Source organism: Leptidea sinapis, chromosome 16, assembly GCF_905404315.1.
Source record: "Leptidea sinapis chromosome 16, ilLepSina1.1, whole genome shotgun sequence".
NCBI classification, from domain to species: Eukaryota; Metazoa; Arthropoda; class Insecta; order Lepidoptera; family Pieridae; genus Leptidea; species Leptidea sinapis.
In genome coordinates this window covers 322,216-343,714 of record NC_066280.1, presented here as the reverse complement: position 1 = coordinate 343,714, position 21,499 = coordinate 322,216, and the positions used below count along the sequence as shown (strand labels likewise).

Genomic DNA, 21,499 nt, shown 5'->3' with positions numbered 1-21,499 from the left:
ATAAGTGTTATAAAAAATAAATACAGTTTTATTGGTAGCAGAACTTATAACAAGACTATGATCACACAATTATTATAATCTACGTACGCAGCTATCTATTTGTTAAGATAAACTGTATTTAAGTAACACTAACGAGGCACAGACAGACCTACGTTCTAAGCGTGCCAAATATGCTGCGCGTTTTCGCTCTGTGTGTTGATACATTAACAATAAGAGTTTATGTATAAATATAGCAACTCCATTCCTCATCAGCATCAGTCAGTTACTACACTTGGGTTTGCACTGTGCTATTTTGTTACAATGTCGAGCGTATACTACGAAGATTCACCTGTCGAGGAGGTATGATATATATTATATATATATATTTTACACAAACTTTCGATTGAATAATTAATCCTTCATTAGATTTAAAATATTTAATAATAGCTGATGAGCATGGTAGAGGGTTTTTTTTAATAATAAGCATGTTTGGAATTGAAGATTATCTCACGTCATATTCTAGTTCCGGTTCCCGCTTTCGCTCCCGTTCCCAACATATAATATGAATCAAGAAAGATTTCAATGGCGTAACCAACCTATTATTGGTATAGTTATAGCTCATCGATGTGAATATCAGTTTTTCACAAATCCCGCGGGAACCATGGAATTTTCTGGGATAAAATGTAGCCTACGTCCTTTTCCCAAACTTAAGTCTATGGCTGTACCAAATTTCATCAAAATCGGTTTAGTTGCTCCACAATACAATGTTTTTTTTTCACACATTCCAAGTCTTGATGTGTCAAGCCTTCACAGAGTTTGTGAGTGAATTGTGACCACGATGAATTATGTTAAGATACTTTAGATAAAATAATTAAATTTATTTAATTTTCAAGTGATTTTGTTTTGGAGAGGGTGTTGATGTTACTTAAAATGACATTAAAATGCATACACTGTTATTTAAACCATGAGTTATCATTACCAGACGACGAAGCTTGGCCGACTTATATAGATATATATAAATTTGTCAATAATGTTACATAATATCAAGAATTATTTTGAAAGTATGCTCCCTGTTGTTATAACACAGTTGTTTCACAGCACAACGCTCAAGCCGTGACTCAATAAATACTCTAATAGAAAATATGTCCATACAAAACAAATATTGGAAATAAAAATAATTATGGGCCCCAAATCGAAATTAAAACTATCCTATCTCTCAAGTTGGACTAAACTGCACTCCATGAAGTAATCCTGTTAAAATCCGTTAATTAGCTTAGTTCACTGGAAACAAAGATCAGCACTCTGGATTTATATAATTATATTAGGATTGGATATAAGAAAATTAATACAATCAGGCATTGTTTGCAGAAATCCATTGCTATTTAAAATTTTACAAATGATGCTCTTATAGGCTACGATCATCGTTAATAATATTTAAAAAAATATAAACCTTGACTTTCCGACTAATAATGACCATTATTAGTTTTACCATTATTGCTATCTTCAACACTTCTCGCCTCGCCTAGTTACGGAATACTGGGTCTCGAAATCTCGAGCGATTGCCGATTCCGCGGCCATCTGGAGGGCAAATTGGCTTCGAAGGAGCTGGGCGTCATAAATAGAGCACGGTCATACTTCAAGACGGCCCTCATTCTTGCGCTCTACAAAGCGCAGGTCCGGCCACATATGGAGTATTGCTGTCATATCTGACCTTGGGGACCCGAGTGCTCTGGTTGGATCACTTGGCGTTCCGTAGAGACGTCTCTTCATTGTGTGTCTTCTACAACATCTATCACGGGGAGTGTTCCGAAGAACTGTTTCACCTGCTTCCTGTCGCCGAACTCTACCTTCGCACGACACCCCACAAATTAAGATATCATCCCCATCTGGATGTGTGGCGGTCTTCCACAGTGCGGTTTTCAAGGAGCTTTCTTCCATGTACTACAAGGCTGTGGAATGAGCTACCTTGTGCGGTATTTCTGGAACGATACGACATGGGTACCTTCAAAAAAAGCGCGTACATCGTCCTTAAAGGCCAGCAACACTCCTATGATTCCTCTGGTGTTGTAAGAGAATGTGGGCGGCGGTGATCATTTAACACCAGGATATAATATATAGGTGCATTATATTTTTTTGTTTCAGCAACTCCTCCTTCCATATACTCACATCAGACAAATACCAAGCAAAGAGATGCGCAAGCGTATCCAAAGTTCGTTCAACCATTGGCTGCGCGTCCCCAAGGATAAGTTCGATGAAATAGTCGACATTACTGAGATGTTACACGTGTGTTCCCTTATGTGAGTAATAAAGAAACATTTCTTAGCACGAAGATTGTCCGCGATAATTTTGCAGTGGGAGGTTCCTTTGCACATGATGACGGCTTGATTATGGGTACCACAATAGCGCCTATTTCTGCTGTGAATCAATAATGTGAAAGCATTATTGTGTTTCTTCCTGAAGGGTACCGTAGCTAGTGATATTACTGGGCAGAGACTTAAGCTTTATGCTCTTATGTCCCAAGGTGCCCCTCAGACATTTTGCGTTTTTAAAGAATCCTGAGCGTCCTGCTCATCTCGTCCATTATTGTCAAAATGAAAAAAAAGTCCGCCTTACGTCTGAGGCTGAGATCTATAGATCGTACTTAGACTTTTCTAAGACTTTACTCACGTAAAACTTAGCTGAGTGTGTGCTTAGCACAATCTTTGATTTGGTATTTATAGTCATTTTACATCTGTAATTATGCTAAGCTTAAGCTAAGACAGCCCAATGCAAAAATAAATTTTTGGGTTTTATCACACTCAGCTGAGTTTTAGGAAAGTTAAGTCTGAGCAAAGTCTAAGTATCTAGTAATTATTGACTAGCTATTTGAAATTCTCATTAAGTTACTATGTAAGAGTAATCTCAAGCACAAACTTACAGCTACGTACATGTAAAGTTAAATACATACACATGTAGGCATTGTGTAAGGCACATGTACCTATACACTACTAAGACCGCGTCAGTTATTCCTTGAGGAGTAAATATTATATTTTTATGTCTATATGATTACAGCGCGGATGACATCCAAGATGACACCCAATGTCGGCGCGGTATACCATCAGCTCACGTGGTTTACGGCGTTCCGCTCGCCATCAACTCTTTCACTATTGTGTTGATGAAGATTCTAGAACGTTGCATGCGGCTGCATCCAAAGGTATTCGGTCCATTACAAACGACACACTATTCAAATAAAGTAAAGTATGAGATAAAGAACGTGTACTGGTTTGGTAAGGTAATACTGTAGACCACGATACCTGACGGGTTTGCTAATAAAGTATCGCCTACTTTATGGCTTTATCAGTAAGAGTGGCGCAAAGGTTTCAATACGGTACGGTAATGTTGTAGCCTGAATCCTTACGATAATTTAAAGTTAAGATGAATTACTAATTTCAGGCTGCCTTGATTTATCGGGAACAAGTTTTGATGATGTTCAGGGGGCAAGGAGAGGAGGTATACTGGCGAGACAATTTTGTCTGTCCTAAAGAAGAGCATTACAAGAGGATGCTGACGAAAAGTACGTAAAAATGTTTATTGAACTGTGAATTTTAGAATTATCGGAAACTATGATGATGGTAAAAATTGTCAATTATATAGTCTCAGGCACTTGAAACATTGAATGTTGAGTTGCATTGTACCACACACACATTTTACCAGTGGAAGGCCAAAATTGCTGGTACAAAAATTTCATTTCAATTATTTCCAGTCTTGCATAGTGAACCAAGGACTTTGAAGACCATATACAACTAGTGTACTCTAATTTTATTTGTAAATATTTATCGTGACACAGCCAAATGGCCCAACGGAAGACCAGCGTTGGTTTTCAAACCAGCAAACATTCTGAGTTGGGACCATTTGTTGAATCGTTTATAGTAAAAATGTTTCAGTTTTTTTTTTGTTTTTTCTTTGTTTATCAATCTTAATTCACCAAAATGGCGGCGATGTGGTTCGCCACCCATCACGTCTCGTTTCTCGGGGGGGCGAAAAGCGGCCCATAGAGCCGTTTGCTACGTTGAATGTAAGAGGAGGAGTGGAGTAAAGGTAGATGAAGTATGTCAGATGATGGATGAACGATCCATAGATATCTGTGCGTGAATGAAACGAAGAGAAAAGGATGTGATACCACGATTCATGGTCCCTACACGGCATACTGGTCCGGAGTCCCCCAAACCAGCCGAGGCTGCCAGGGAGTTGGTGTGATTCTTTCCGCTCGAATAGTAGAATGTGTGATAGAGCATGAATGTGTTAGCCCAAGACTCCTCTGGATTAGGTTAAAAGTCGGACTCACTCGCTTGTTCATCCTTGGGGTCTATGCACCGACAGATCTGTGCGGAGGTGGGTCATTAAAAGCCAAAAAAGAGAGAGAGGAATTTGGGACAGCATGAGAGAGGTCTTGAATAAATGCGGAGAAAATGAACGGATCGTGATGTTAGGGGATTTTAATGAGTTGGGTTGAAGTAAAGCGTGATGGGTATGAAGGAGTTCTGGGTACGTTTGGGGCCGAGAGAGTGAATGAAAATGGGAAAAGCCTGCTTGAAGTATGCTTGGAATGGAATCTTTGCGTGGCCAACACAATGTTCAACCACAAAAAGATCCATTTGTATACAAGAGATGAGGGTGAGTCAAGAAGTATGATTGATTTTGTAATTGTGGATGAAAGACTGAGAAAGAAAGTACTAGATGCTCGGGCATACCGCGGTGTAGGCCTCGACACAGACCACTTCCTGGTCATAGCCCGAATGCGCGGCCTTTTTAAACGTTGGCGACACCGACAAGCTGAGACTACGAGTGTTTTGGACAGAGTAAAAGTGGAAAATCTACAAGAAAAAGAAAGGAAAAACGAGTATGTAGAGAAACTGAAAGAAAGTTTTAAAGGCATAGAAGAGATAGGTGTGATTGAAGATTTGTGGGAGACATTTCAGAAAGGGGTCGCGAATGTTGCTGTTGAGGTATGCGGGGTAGCTAAAAGAAGGAAAGGAAAAAATAACTATAATTTGTGGATGGATAAAGAGGTACAAATGGCGGCGCATGAAAAGAAGAAAGCTTGGTTGGATTGATTAGCAAAAGGCAACGGATGACGAGATAAAGGAAGCAAGAACGAAGTATAAAAGATTGAAATCAGCAGCGAAAGCAGTTGTGTCTAGAAAGAAAGAAAACGTAAGGATGATTTTGATAGGAGGCTCACTGAAGATTTCCAGTCAAACATTAAGTTCTTCTGGAAATCCATCTAAACAGCCAGATGAAAAACGTCTACCTCGGAGCTCAGTATAATCAGGAGTCAAGACGGGAACATTATAAGAGGAGAAGAATGTGTGTTAAAGAGATGGAAAGAGTATTTTGAAAGTTTGTTTGAAAGAGAGGAAGTGCATGAACAACATCCGGCAGCTTCTATTGAAACTAATATAAATGTTGATGAAAGTGAGATAAGCATGGATGAAATAGTGAAAGCATTGAAAAGTATGAGATTAGGTAAAGCTGCAGGGTATGACAGGATTACCGTTGAGATGCTGAGGGCTGGTCAGGACATAGTGGCTAGCCAGCTGTACCGCCTCTTCAATTTGTGCTGGCGAAATGGGCAAGTACCAGGAGACTGGTGCAAAGCTGTAATCGTGCCATTGTATAAGGGAAATGGGTCACGACAAGACTGCAGAAATTACCGCGGTATAAGCCTTCTCAGCATCGTCGGTAAATTGTATGCAAAAGTGTTGATTGAAAGAGTTGTGAATGAAACAGACGAAAAAGTATGGGATGCACAAGCGGGATTTAGAACGGGAATGGGATGTACGGATCAGGTCTTTTCCTTGCGGTGCATAGCCGAAAAGTTTTGGCTAAAAACAAAAAGGTCTATTGCGCGTTCGTGGATCTAGAAAAGGCCTATGATAGAGTGGAGAGGAATTAATTGTGGTCAGCATTGTCCACGAGCGGTGTGAGCAGTGTCCTCATACGAGCATTGCAATCTCTTTATAGAGATTCTAGTGCTTGTGGAAGGATAAACAGTGCATTCACTGAATGGTTTAATATCGAAAAAGGTATTAGACAGGGATGTGTAGCGTCACCGTGGCTGTTTAATCTGTTCATGAACAATTATTGCATGATAGATTAAAAAGAGAATGAAAGTGGGTTGAGAATGAATGAGTTACTCTTCAAATGTTTTCTCTATGCTGATGACCAAGTATTACTTGCATCTTCAGCCGAGGCTTGCAAGAGATGGTAACTGCTATGAATGGAGCTTTTGGTAGAAAGGGAATGAAGATGAATGTAAAGAAGACGAAAGTGATGGTGCTTGAATGAGATGAGGTAGTGACAGACTGCAATATCGTGATTGGAGATGAAAAAAATTAACAGGTGAATGAGTTTGTGTATCTGGGTTCTAAATTTACAAGAGATGGAAAGTATGAGAGTGATATTGAAAGAAGAGTGAATGCAGGAAACATGGTGATTGGAGCTTTGCACTCCTTTATGAACAGTCAGAAGGTGTCTACTAAGGCTCGCTTGGCTGTGCATGAGGGGGTGTTGGTTCCAACACTCATGTACGGAAGTGAAAGTTGGGTATGGCAGAAGAAACATGAAAGCAGAATAAATGCAGTTGAGATGAGAGCGTTGACAAGTATGATAGGAGTTAAACTGAGTGACAGGATGAGAAATAGTGAGGTAAGGAAACGTTGTGGTCTGAAAGAAGATGTTGTGACAAAAATTGAGAAAGGAGAAAAATTGAGAAATGCTGAGAAGGTTTGGACATTTCGAGAGAATGAATGAAGAACGATTGACGAAGAAAGTGTATAAGGCCAATGTGAATGAAAGTGTTGGAAGGGGTAGACCTAGGCGGACGTTTCAAGATCAAATCAGGGACGTCTTGAAAAAAGGCCAGGTCAAGAGTACCCTAAACCGGAGAGCATGTATGAAAGGAATAATGAAAGTGGACGAAGCGAAAGAAGTATGTAAGGATAGTAGTAAGTGGAAAGAAGTGGTCTCTGCCTACCCCTACGGGAAAGAGGCGTGATTTTATGTATGTATGTATCAATCTTCAGTTTATTTTTATTTTATATCTTTTGTATTTCTACATATTCGTTTCAAAATAAATAAAAAATTCTTTCTTTCTTTCTAATATGCTTCTGACTATGATTCAAAAGATTGTTCTTAAGAGCTTTAGAAAGGTTAATAAGCCTGGAGATAAAACCAGAAAGCTTGGAAAATATTTTTATAATGTTTTAAAAATGTTCTCTGAAAGTTAGAGACCTATCAACTATTTCGCATAAGTCTTTTATGCTCTGAGCTTCCTTTAGTTTATGATCCCGCAAATAGTAATTCATAGAGGATGATTTGTTCTTGTTCGAGAAGCATATGCACTTATATACATTTAACAACATTTTAGTAAGGCTGCCGCAGCTGTTTACATTGTTTAGTTCTTCCTGTAATATTATGTGGTCATCATCCTGCTGTATATTCTTAAATCTACTATTTTAAATCATCAGCATACTTTTTAAAATTACATTTTAAGCCTTACGCTAAATAATTTATAAATATGATAAAAAATAGTGGGCACGAGTAAGATCCTTGAGGTGACCTCATGAGTATTGGCTGTGCTCTCGATACACGACCTTAGATTTTAAGGACTTGAATTCTATTTTTGAGATATGATTCGCACCACCTAATCACCTATAATGAGCCATGAATACCCATTGCCAAAATCTTAACTAAAATCTAAGTCGAAAGCTTTACTAAAATCGGCATTTATAACATGCATTTCCATGATGAATACTTTTCGCGACCTCCTCAATAAATCCAATCAAATCTTTGTAGTTGATTTTTTGATAAGAAACTATTGTCACGGGAGTGGGTCAGGGATTGGAAATAATACTCCGCTTATAGGAACGAGTATTTATTTGCGTTCACTTGGAACACTTCCACTTTTCACTACTTCTTCTTCTTTACACTTTCGAGTCAGAACTAGAACTGCCGTAGGCCACGCTTAGTACGGCTTATATACCCCGGGATCCGTTCTATTTTCAAAATGATTCTCCCATTCCATCTTCAAATTTAAATTGTACTAGAAAATTCTTGTAACTATTTTTATCCTGCTTACACATTTTCCATCCCTTTTTTTTGTTCGATTTGATCCTGAACTTACTAGAAATTTCCTTTAAATTTACAAAACCCAAAAAAATCCATACACTGGTAGGTGTATCGAACCCGGGTCTACAGCGTCTAAAGTAAACACTTTTCCGCTGAGCTACAACAATGTCTTGAAGTCTGACAACTCTCGTCATATACTTCGAAGGGTTGCTACGCAACACTGCCCCCTCCCAAGACATGATCGTCCCGATCATCGTTGCTTCCGTAGTACTTAGCCACCCGATCGACATGTACGATTTTCGGGGGATTTCGAGGGGTACGCTGGATCCTGAGAGTCACATCATTTATCCTTGTGATTACTTTGTATGGTCCCTCCCAACTTGGTTGGAGCTTCGGAGACTTCCTCTTTCGCCTTACAGGTTGTGTAACCAAATCAGGGTTTCCTCTTCAAAACTAGGAATATTAGCTCTTCGATCGTAGCGGGTCTTCATCCGTTCACTTGCCTTAAACCCTGTTGTTCTAATTTCCTCATAGATGTCACCATCTTTTTCCGTAACTCATCCACATATTCTGTTATACTTCTTGGAGTATCCGGTGGACAGCCTGAGAGTAAATCAGCTGGCAATTTCAATTCCCTTCCAAAATTGGCGTAGGCAGGAGTCACCGTTGTCGTCTCGTGTATTGCGCTTCCATACGACATAAGAAACAGTGGAATGTACTCATCCCAGTTATCCTGATGACTGTCCACTACTTTTGCCAGATGTCGCTCCAATGTTTGGTTAAATCTCTCCACCATCCCGTCCGACTGTGGATGATATGGCGTAGTTCTGGTCTTATGGACTCTCAACATCTTGCAAACTTCTTGAAATACTTTTGACTCGAAGTTCCGCCCTTGGTCACTGTGCATCTCCAAAGGCACACCGAATCTGCAGAAAACTTCATTCACCAGCTTCGTCGCAACGGTAACTGCTTCTTGATTCGGTAGAGCAAATGCGTCCGGCCACTTCCAGAAATAATCCATCACCACCATTATGTAACGGTTTCCAGATTTGGTGACTGGGAACGGTCCGGCCATATCCAGAGCTACTCTTTCCCACGGAGCCCCAACATTGTACAATTTCACCAGTAAAATCGTTCTTTAATTTTTGTGAGAGTTCTTCTTATTCCCAAATGTCCATCTGAAGAACCATCGTGATAAGCTTTCAGGATCTCGTTCACCTTCTCCATGGGAACGACCAGTTGCAGATGGCAATCCTTTCTTTGCGGGGTTTCCCATTTACGGCAGAGCAACCCGTCATGCATCACCAAACTGTTCCATTGTGCCCAGAGACTCTTGGTAGCCGTACTGTGTCTAGCCACTTCAGACCACGGTTTAAGTGATCCACTTGTTAGCCAATGTAAAAGTGGTTGAAGATCCTTATCATTTTCCTGAGCTCTCCTCATTGCGTCGTTGCTACAGTTCTCGTCGATCGAATCTGTTCTGATCAGCCGGATCATAAAATTCTCTTTCTCCTCCTGACGAATGCAATGTTTGCATGCCATCGGACAAGGCCTTCTAGATAACGCATCTGCATTTCCATGACTTTTTCCTCCTCGATGCTCGATTTCAAAGTCATACTCTTGAAGTTGCTCAATCCATCTGGCCACTTGTCCTTCCGGATTCTTGAATTCTAGTTACCACTTCAAGGCGGCATGATCAGTCCTTACGAGGAATTTGCGACCCAACAAGTACTTTTTGAAATGTTCTAATGTATTCACCACGGCCAGTAACTCCCTACGAGTTACACAGTAGTTTCTCTCCGGCTTTGATAAAGATTTGCTAAAGTATGCAATTACAACTTCTTGATCTCCTCTCTTCTGAGTACTCCACCAATTCCGGTGTTGCTAGCATCAGCATCCACTATGAATCTTCCCTCTGTGTCAGGATATCCGAGGATAGGTGATTCAGATAGTCTTTTCTTCAACTCTAAGAAAGCTTGTTCGCATTCTCCATCCCAGGAAAAGGCTCTTTTCTCCTCCGTCAGTCGATGTAAGGGCTTAGCAACATCGGAAAACCCTTTCACAAAGCGTCGATAATAAGAGCATAGTCCTAGAAATGCTCTCACATTTGTCTTTTCTGTCGGCGTCGGCCAGTCTTTGACAGCACTTATCTTGGCAGGATCCGTCGCAACGCCTTGCTCCGAGATAACTTGCCCCAAGTAATTCACCTGACGTTGAAAGAAGGAAAATTTCTTTGGACTCAACTTCAAGTTGGCACCCTGCAGTTTTTTTAAGACATTTTCGAGCTTCTTGAGATGATCTTCAAAACTTCGTCCAATAATGATTATGTTATCCAAGTAGACAAGGCTGGTTTCTCCCAACATACCTGCCAGCACATGCTCCATCAACCTTTGGAAAGAAGCTGGGGCGTTGCATAATCCGAAGGGCATAGTTTTGAACTGCCATAACCCTTTTCCGGTTGAAAAAGCAGTCTTCTCCTTGTCTTTAGGGTCCAGATCGACTTGCCAGTAGCCACTTTTCAAATCAAGAGTAGAGAATCACGTCATGCCACAAAGTGAATCTAATGTGTCATCGATTCTTGGCAATGGATAACTGTCTTTCTTAGTTACATCGTTCAAACGCCGATAGTCCACACAAAATCTAGTTGATCCATCCTTCTTCTTCACCAGAGCCACTGGAGAACACCATGGACTCGATAAGGGTTCTATCACACCATTTTCTTTCATATCCCGAATCATGTCTTCCACTTCTTGTTCACGTGCAAACGGAATACGTCTTGGTCTTTGCCGTATCGGAACAGTGTCTCCTGTGTCGATCATGTGTTTCACCAAACCAGTTCTTCCGATGTCCCCGTCGTTCTTCGAGAACATCCCGGCGTAGCGTAGTAGGAAATTTCTCGCTTTTATTAACTGTAGCTTGGCAAGATTGTCCTTACAGCCATCCAAAAGTTTCTGTATATTCACATCCTGGCTTGCAGCTACGGTCTTCCTCCCTTCTTCACACTTTCTTAACCAAGCTATCTCCTCACAACCTCCTATCACTGTTCCTTTCCTAATGATTTGCTTGTCCTCATGAGGATTAAACACGGGAACCATCGCAATTTGGGAGTTTCCCACAACAGTCCTGGCTGGGATCCATTTCGTGTCCAATGTCTCTCTTTCTATTAAAGCGCATTTACAAGGTCTTCCTCTGTCATCTCTTGGCAGGACTACCGGGACTAGGGTCTGCGATCTCGGATTTAAAATAGTGTCTCGTAAGCACAACACTTTCCCAAAAGTTCCACCTTTTATTGGAATTTCTTCACCTTCATGCTTCAATACACCATGTTTCATATTAATCGTACACTGATGATTTCGAAGAAAATCCAACCCAATGATGCAGTCATCTGTGATAACCGCGATTACCACTTTTTGCCAGTACAACGTATTACCGATTTTCACGGCCACGACACTTCTCCCCCTGGACTGGTACGCGCTGGCCGGTAGCTGTTGTGAGTGTTAAGTTTGCATTTTCTCGCATATGTCGTCTTCCGATGCTCTCTAGTCTTCTTTGGCTAACGACTGTACGTGAGGCTCCCATATCCAAAGTGAAACGGCAAGATTTTCCATTTATCATTTCCTCTATGTCTGCTTAACGAAGATCTTTGGGTCTTTGCTTCTAACAGCCAGCGCCCACCCCGCTGCCCTGGCCTTTTCTAGTTTTCCTGCTGCTCCAGCGGTGATGTTGAGACCGCCGCATCCTTGCGTTATGCTCTCACGCCTGGAGCAAGTGCTCCTAATGTGTCCTCGCTCTCCACACCCATAGCATACTGGGCTATATGCTTGCCTTCGGCTGGAATCTGCTGGTACAATTTTGCGGAGTCTCAACGCCCGAGAATCGTGGCGAACCGCTTCCACTTCCAACGCATGTGCCATCGCTTCCTTCAAGCTACTATGATGGCTCAGTCGTACGGCTGTTCTTACTTCGGCGTCCGGTATTCCATCGATGAACACTTGGAGCAACGTTTCTTCTATTGCAGCTGGCGACGACTGATATGTTTTACGCACTAGCTTCTCAGCTTCGACGGACCACTGCTGCAGAGTTTTGTTGGCCCTTTGACTGCGGTCCTTAAGCTGCGCCCGATACACATGCTCAAGGTGTTTATCACCATAACGTGCCTCCAACGCCTCAAGAAGGTCTGTGTAGGTTACTTCCTCCTTCCCAGCGCCGAGTGCTTCCAATACGGAAAGTGCTTCACCACGGAGCGCTAGTGTGAGGGCAGAGTGTGCTTCTTGGTCACTCCAACCACTTGCTCTTCTGACCGTCTCTAATTGTAGCTTGAAGGCGGCCCAGGAAGACTTGCCGTCGTAGGGGGGTACTTTCAAACTTCTGGTCGATGTGATTCCGCAGGTGACTCCTGGGTTGGCTGAAGGACCCCCACATACGACCTTCCTATTGAGCTGATGAATAGTTGCTTCCATATCCCCCATCTTCCTTTCCACAGTGTCAATCCGGGCGATCTCCTTTTCTACAGTGTCAATCCGGGCGATCTCCTTTTCTACAGCGTCAATCCAGGCGGAGTTTTTCTGCACCATTGATAAAATTTCCTTTAACTTTACAAAACCCAAAAAAATCCATACACTGGTAGGTGTATCGATCCCGGGTCTACAGCGTCTAAAGTAAACACTTTTCCGCTGAGCTACGAGTATTGCTGACAGAGCTGTTAAAATTAACAATGTCTTGAAGTCTGACAACTCTCGTCATATACTTCGAAGGGTTGCTACGCAACACTATGCTGCTGTGGGTGTATATTCTGTTTTATATGCAAGTAGATTTTCTGGTATACTATCGATTCAAAAACATTCCCGAGAGCTGGTAGGATTGACACTGGACGATAATTTGAGATGAAATTCCTATTTCTTTTTTTGTATATGGGTGTCACGCGTTTTCCTTATTGAGAAGACACGTTCACGTATTATACAACCTACACAAAGTAACAGATAGATTTTCATCATATTTAGTTAATACAATATTGGGAAATCCATCCATGCCCTTACCTTTATATTGGTTAAGTTTTTTAACTTTTTTTAACAAAAACCTTAGATTCACTTAATGAAATTTCACCAATTGAGGAACAGCTTTCGTTTTCAATCAACGACGGAAAATTAATATGTGAATGGGTAGCTAATCCTGGGTGCTGAAGCTTAAATAATGATTGAAACTGTTCTGACAATAATTCGCATATTTATTGTCCACTCAATCTCTCCAAACGGTTACCGTTTGGAGAGATTGAGGCACTGTTGCGTTTTAATTTATTTACAATAGACCATATTATGTGTTTGGAGTTTTTTTCATAGCTGTGGCGGCCTTTTCTTTAAATGTGCAATAACATTCTCTATTTTTTCATATTTATTTCAAAAGTCACTTTGTCTCGAGGATTTTGATATAGCTTTTATATATCTTGTATGAAATTTAATATTTTGGATTACTGAATTAAAGAGCTACTAAACCAAGTATAATTAACATGTAAAGTCTAAGTCTCTTAAGACCCCTATTTCATAATAGTAACATTGAATTAATTCTTATCATCATTCCAGAAACTGCTGGCGTTTTCCTTTTCTGCTACCGTGCATTGCAGCTGTTCAGTGAAGAGAAGATAGATTACACTGACTTCGTGATAAAGCTAGGCTTCTATTTTCAATTGAGAGATGATTACTGCAACATCTGTCAGCAAAAGGTAATAAATGTCTTGGGATTATTTCCAATTTATCGAAATTTGTCGGTACATATTAAACTTTATAATAATTATAATATTATATACAAATATTTTATTTCAGGGATTAGAAGAAATGTCACAACTAACCAATGAGGTAAGTGACCCTATAGATAACACAGCTTATAGTTAATTCTAGCAAAATGACAAAGTGTACAATCATAGCTGTGACGTAGTTTCGCAAGTGGCCGGAGAGGTGCAGCGCGGTAAAAACACAGCAGCAATCATGGTATAGTGTCTTAACTATTTATTGATGCAGACAATCTATGAAGTCGTATTTCAGCTGACGTTTATCAAGATGGCCTCTTAGTTAATGTTGTTAAATCCCTAAGTGATACACTTGCAAGAATCTGCTACTTGTCACAAGCAACTAATTACGCAAGCCTGGCTCGAAGCCAACTTCCCTATTTAATGCTGAGATGTATAGAGTGTACTTAGACCTTAACCAGACTTTACTTAAGTAAACTTAAGCTTAGTGTAAGATTAGCATAATCTTTAATTAAGTTTTAATAGTCATTTGACAGCTGAAAATATACAGAGCTTAATCTAAAACAAAAGTTGCATTGCATTGCAAAAGTCAAGTTTGAGTTTTATCACACTCAGCTAAGTTTTATGTAAGTTTAGTCTTAGCAATGTAAAAATAAGTACGCTCTTTATAGATCTTAGTCTAAGAGCTGTTTCTTATCAACAAAAATATCTACCCATGCCAATTCATAGACTTTAGACAAACCTACCATAAACTTTCTATAGTAGCGTAATAGGCAAATTATATTGTAATGCAATTTTAATTGAAAAAGAAGAAGAAGGCCGCTGGATTTTTTGTTCTAGAAGACCAGAAGAACCGAACGGAGATCTGTTTTTGATGTTTAATAAGTTTTTTTGACGGCCGATAATGGGTATATCATAAAATTATAATATTATAAACAATGCTAGCAGTATTCTTAATTAATTAATCAACCGGATTGCATGTGTGATAAACTTAGTACAAGTACGATTCTTCAGAAACACATATGGCTCAAATTCACCTACCCAACTTATTTCAAAATTATATAACAGTAAATTCCATAGTAATAGTAGTATAGATATAAATTTAAATATATTCGGCAATTTTAAAAATACGCTTTTGAACCCTTTTAATTTGGATGCTTAAAATTATAGTTTTAGTAATAGTGAACATACATATTATAGTAGTATTACTTAACTTACAATAATAAATGAAGGCAACGCTGTGCATACCTATAAGTTAGATATATAAGTATTCAATATAAGAAATTTTACATTATAAGTAGTCATAATATTAAGTATATATCTAGTTGGTAAGCCGTTTTTTAATAAAGAAATAAATAAACTTATTGATTTACAGAACTCTAGAGATTTCTATGACGATCTAACAGAGGGCAAGTTTACGCTGCCGATTATTTATGCTACCAGAACTTCGAAGGCGGACACTGTATTGAGTATCCTTTTTAAATTATTTCTATGCACAATATTGATAACCTTGTTTCTGACGCTGTTAAGGGTTAACAGCGTATCAACCCCTGACTTCCGTGATTATAATTTCTCAATAATTTCCTTCCTTTGATTTGATTGAGAATAGTATATTCTTGCACAAAATAACGGATCTTAGAGAGTCTGCTATATGATTCAGCGATAGATACATCTTTTTACCGTAATACCTTAAGAGTTTCTTGCTGCGTCCAGTGAGAAAGTTGGAGTTCCACATACATAAACTCTCGGGAAACCCAAATGATGGACGTTTTGAGAGAAGCGCCTTATGCCATACACGATCGAAGGCCATCGCTATATGCAGGCTAATTGCGAGGCCTTCCACTTGCTAATTAATTCATAAGAGCTGCCCATCTATGTATTGGGTATACCAGAAGATCGTCTGCCGACCGACCATAGCGAAAGCCGTACTGTCGATCGTTGGTCAACTGGTGTCCCTCTAGATATACCAAGAGCTGGCGGTTAATTATGTTCTCCATGATTTTGGAGAGCAGGGAGGTAATAGTTATACACCTGTAGTTTGCGGGATCCGAACTGTCTCCTTTTTTTTGGATCGAATGGACAATGGCTGAATTCCATCTTATTCTTATCTTATCTATCTATAGCTTTGTCTATATCTATAGAAATCAAGTATCTATCTAGACAAGATATTTTTTCTTATCCAGTTTGTGTGTTTCCAGTATGTACAGCTTCCTATTAAGTGCTAGTCCTTTTGGACAGCCTAGCTAAACTCTCTAAGAAAAAAGCGATTGTATGAACCATGCAGTGATTGATAGATTCACAGATGATGTCTACAATATTGTAAAAAAGGGATAGCCAAAATCCACTACGTTTTCAGCAGCTGTTCCCCTTCAAACTTAGCCCGATTATACTTCGTCGCCATATTATTTTAATTACTATTTCAAACTTATCCCAAATGATTGCACGTTTCATACTAAACTAAATTTAAATTTTTACGTGGTATTTACATTCTCTTTGCTTTTGAACGTACATTTTTTCACACACATGTTTTTCGCCGCAAGGGGTTTTTTTAATATGAACAGAGCAACGTCTGTCGGGTCAGCTAGTATTATAATAATTGCGTTTGTTGTCACGAAAGCCATTCTATCTGTGCGTGATGCTGAAATACAACCTATTACAAAATGTATAGATAGCCTTTTTAAGCAAGAACAACAATAACTTAAAATTTCCTTAGCCCTCTCAGATATACTTAGGCAAAAAACTCGCGACATTACGCTGAAAAAGTACTTCGTGAGTCTGTTGGAAGAATGTGGCGGTCTGCAGTACACGCGGGAAATCATGAAGGACCTCGACTCCAGCTTGCGAGATGAGGTAAGAAGCTATATTCCTTAAAAAAACACAGTTCCAAGGAAATTCCTGAACGTTCCATGTGAATGCATAGGAATTATCGATATAGATGGCAATATGCTTATACACTTCACTGCCTGAGAATGACTACCCGGTAACAAAACTTAGTGTAAAGCTACCCGTGAATAATGCATTCAGTTACTTTTGCCGTGAAGCAGTAACGTGTAAGCATAATTTTGTTTCGGTGTGAAGGGCGCCGTAGCTAGTGAAATTACTGGGCAAATGAGGCTTAACATCTTTTGACTCAAGATGACAGGCGCAATTGTAGTGCCGCTCAAAATTTTTGGGTTTTTCAATAATCCATAGCGGCACTGCATTCTAATAGGCAGGGCGTATCAATCAACATCATCTGAACGTCCTGCTCGTCTTGTCACTTAGTTTTTATGAAAAAAAGTTATATCATTAAATATTTGGTTTAAAACACCTTTAATAAATAATATACACACACCTAAAAGGGTAGCAAGCTGCACCTTCGGTTTTGTTAGTAATGGCTGGAGTGGTGATTATCCACCGGCAGGAGACCTACAGTATCATTGTTGCTCGTATTCATAATATTTGTACTACTGGCCAGCAACATATTGCGTATTTTTATGAGATAAAATAACGAGGCGAGACCACGTCCACCTGTCGGTGAGTGATAAGCCTGCTCGGCTTTTTCAATTTATGAATTAAGAAGTCTCATTACTCCGTACGAGGCTAACTTCACAGGGTGCCCTTCGAACCAAAACAATAATGTATGCAGGCAACCTGTGCAAAGAAGCTTCCCCCACTGGCTTTCCGAAACCGCGAGAGTTTCAACTTTAATTATGTTTATATGTTATTACCATACCAATAGTGGCAGATTCAATCAGTCCTAACTTCATGTGCATGACACCGAAACAATAGTTGTTTGGTTTCCATGAAATGTAGTAATAACGTATCAAACATTTGAAATCTAATTCTAGCATCTACCCATAAAGATTTGCCATGTGAACTTTTTTTTTATTATGTTTTCAAGTCGTATAATATATAATGATATAATATATGAAGATAATGTATTGATTTATTTAAATGGAATGATATAATATATAAAGATAATGTATTTATTTATTTATTTAAGATAAAGAAAATACAAGATACATTCCACTACAACTACAACATACTTTAAAAAAAGGATAATTCCGTTTCTACTTTCAGGCAATCACATAAATTTTTTTGTGACATGAAGTGTAACGTAAATAATATTTTACGTTTATTACATTCCAATAGGGTAACAATTGATAAAGTAAGTTTTAATGAAAAATAAATACCAAAATCCAGGCCCGCTGATAGCACACGGGCTAGAATCTGTTCCTCTGTAGGCTTTGTTAAGTTACTCGGGTATACATTAATATTTTCATGACTGATTACAGATTAAGAAGTTTGGTGGTAATCCAGCCCTAATTGCCGTTATGGACGAGATGCTCAGCTGGCAGAACTCATAGATAATGTTGCATATATCAATATAACACAATAATATGATTTATTATTCTGATACATGAATGGTTAATAAAATTGTTAAGTAAAATCCGACCTGGTACCTGGTAGGGATCCAGAAACACTGTATAAATTATATAAAACATGTTATTATAAAGTTATATTAAAATTGTTAATTGTGTGGGTTTAAATAAAATTAATAAAATATATTGAATTATTATTTTCAAGCCATTTCGTAAAGTCATGTTCACTAGCTTTAGTTGCAAGTAAAGGCTATTTACGAAAAAAAAATATTTCCTTATATAATAATAACGGAAGAACTTTATCATGGTTCATTACAATATTCATTTAAACACAGGGAAATATTAATACTTAAAAAAAGAGTTTTCGATATGATATACTATGTAAAGAGGATCATTATAATATCAAAACTTATTATTTTTTTAAGGAAGCTGAAAACAATAATTAAGAACATATTTTTTTATATAAAAGGAGGACAAACGGGCATACGGGTCACCTGGTGTTAAGTGATTACGACTGCCCACATTCTCTTGCAACTCCAGAGGAATCACAGCGTGGTCGGCCTTTAAGGAAGGTGAACGAGCTTTTTTAAAGGTACCCATGTCGTATCGTCCCGGAACATCGCTCAAGGAAACTCATTTCACAACTTTGTCGTACGTGGAAGAAAGATCCTTGAAAACCGCACTGTGGAGGACCGCCACACATCCAGAAGGTAGGGATGATATCCTTATTTGTGGCTTGTCGTGCGAAGGTGGAATTCGGCGGCAGGAATCAGGTGAAACAGCTCTTCGGACCATTCCCTGTGATAAATGTGGTAGTACACACACAATGAAAGCGACGACTCTACGCAACGCCAAGTGATCCAGTCGTTCACAGAACACTGGTCGTTGACAATTTCAGCTGCTCTGCATTACACGTGGTCAAATGGATCGAGCTGATACTGGGGTGTGCCAGACTAGAGATGACAGCAATACTCTTTATGTTTTGGCGTGTTCTATTTATGACGCCCAATTTCGCTTTGCCATCTAGATGACCGCGGAATTGGCAATCGCTCAATATTTCGATTTCCCAGTATTCCGACAATAGGCGAGGCTCTAAAGGAATTGTTGTTGAAGAGGGGTGATTCAAATTCAAATTCAATTTTTTTTATTGAAAATAGGATGTGACATCACGTATTGAAAGTCAAAAACTACCACCCATTCCAAAATGAATGCCTCAGACAGACCCTTATTCATAGAATAAATATGTTTACAAAGTAATATTGTACAATTAAACTTATTATTTAATAGCCTGAGGGCGGTCACTCCATTCCCAACCCGTGGCATCATTAAGAAAGTCATTTATGTTAGCCTGAGGGCGGTCACTCTATTCCCAATCCGTGGCATCATTAAGAAAGTCATTTATGCTATTGTACCTTTACCACCACACAAACCTTTACCACACAAACGTTTTTTAACAATTCTTTTGAATAACGTGATACGACAAATGGGGTTTTTTTAGTGGTGAACGCGATTTAAAACAAATGGAGATAGTTCAGACCCTGCTATCTATAGGACTGTATCCTCTCAATAAATAATGTCGAGTGGTATTCTACCATTTGTTTACCCAGGGTGTTAAAAATAGTTCGCGAAAGACGACCAAAAAGCCGCGTTCTCCTACATCATGACAACGCTTCCTCATACACGACCAACAAAACTAAGTCAGTTTTAGATTCCAAAAAAGGGCAACTCGTCACCCATCCTGCACATAGCCCTGACGTAGCACCCTGTGATTTTTGTATTTTCCCCAAAGTCAAAGATTTGATAAGAGGTATCACTTTTACCAAGTCCGAAGAGGCAGTGATAGCGTTAAATGTTAAATCAGTACGTAGAAAACATACGTTCAGATCTGTGGTCCTCCTGTATTAAAAAAAATTAACAAATAAACAACTGACTTCAAAAAAACACATCCAAAACAATAGATAAATAGATATGCACTAAAAAGTATGAAAATAAATGCGTATTTTTACACAATCTAATTAATTAATCTAAATCTATTAACGATTATTGTTATTTTTGGAGTCGGTGTCAGCCAAGGTAGGTTTGTAACTACATACATAGTTATAGAAATATTAAAAAATAATTATCAAAATCGGTTCACCCACTCGAAAGTTTTGAGGTAACAAACATAAAAAAAATATACCGTCGAATTGAGAAACTCCTGCTTTTTTGAAGTCGATTAAAAAATGGTTCGATCGCATGAAAAGATGTTTAAAATATCAAGGAAAATATTTTAAGAAGCAATAAACATAATATTTTGGTTATAACATGTTGTTATTTTAAGTTACGCAAAACTTTTAGTGTGACCTACGTATCAAGAAGCCACCGAGCAATAGTGGAAAACGTCACAAGTGTACCAAGATGAGATTTGAAGTTCAAATTCAAATTCAAATATTTTTGTTATTAAAATAGGATGCGACATCACTTATTAAAAGTCAGAAACTACCACACATTCCAAAACAAATGCCTCAGACCTGAGAAGAACGGGCGCAACAAACTCAGCGGGCTTTTTTTATCGTCGAAAAAATATGTTTACAAAGTAATATTGTACAATTGCAAACAAAATTTTACAAACTTATTACTTAATAAATAGCCTGAGGGCGGTTGCTCCACTCCCAACCTGTGGTATCAATAAGAAAGTCATTTATGTTATTGTAACCTTTAACACACAAACGTTATTAAACAATTCTTTGAAGAAAGTAATACTTTTGTTTTTTGTTTTGTGATAAAATCATATAACTCGACTTAGCTGAGATGTCATGACACATGACATTTTCTAGCAAATTCACTTTTGTGTCTATGAACATACATTACTTTATCAAGAATATATTGAGAAGCAACAGTCAAGATGTGATGTGAATCATGATGAATTTTGCTCTCAATGATTTTTCGGGACCTAGGCTATAAATAGCGCGAATAGCCCTCTTCTGCAGCACAAATATTGTATTAATATCGGCAGCGTTGCCCCATAGCAATGTACCATAGGACATAATACTATGGAAATACAAAAAATATACTAGTCGCACCGTATCTATGTCAGTTTATTATCTAATCTTTTTAACCGCGTATGCTGCAGAACTAAGTCTGTTAGCCAATACTTCAATATGGGGGCCACATTGTAATTTCGAATCCAGAGTAATGACAAGATCAATATCACCTCTCCGTTTAACAAAACGGTACGGAAAATTTTATATATTTCGTTTTATTGCTATTTAACAATAGGTTATTAGCGCTTAACCAGTACACGATGTCAGATAGAATATCGTTTACT

The 21,499-nt window shown here is 38.8% G+C and overlaps 1 protein-coding gene across 1 annotated transcript; it reads left to right on the top strand.

Moving 5' to 3' along the window:
* Nucleotides 1-264: 264 nt before the first annotated feature.
* Nucleotides 265-18,376, top strand: LOC126968657 (terpene synthase-like). Its single transcript, XM_050813688.1, has 9 exons — nt 265-339; nt 2,122-2,276; nt 3,031-3,172; nt 3,412-3,532; nt 13,665-13,804; nt 13,905-13,937; nt 15,204-15,297; nt 16,551-16,678; nt 18,106-18,376. Exons 1-9 carry the CDS (start codon nt 301-303, stop codon nt 18,175-18,177), a joined length of 924 nt encoding a protein of 307 aa, XP_050669645.1. The 5' UTR covers nt 265-300; the 3' UTR covers nt 18,178-18,376.
* Nucleotides 18,377-21,499: the final 3,123 nt, after the last annotated feature.

Bases quoted from the DNA above. Each gene is read 5' to 3' on its own strand.
- LOC126968657 (XM_050813688.1), top strand. From the start codon at position 301: ATGTCGAGCGTATACTACGAAGATTCACCTGTCGAGGAG. The intron at 3,173-3,411 runs GTATTCGGTCCA...TACTAATTTCAG, and splicing joins GCATGCGGCTGCATCCAAAG to GCTGCCTTGATTTATCGGGA. The intron at 15,298-16,550 runs GTATCCTTTTTA...TAGCCCTCTCAG, and splicing joins GAAGGCGGACACTGTATTGA to ATATACTTAGGCAAAAAACT.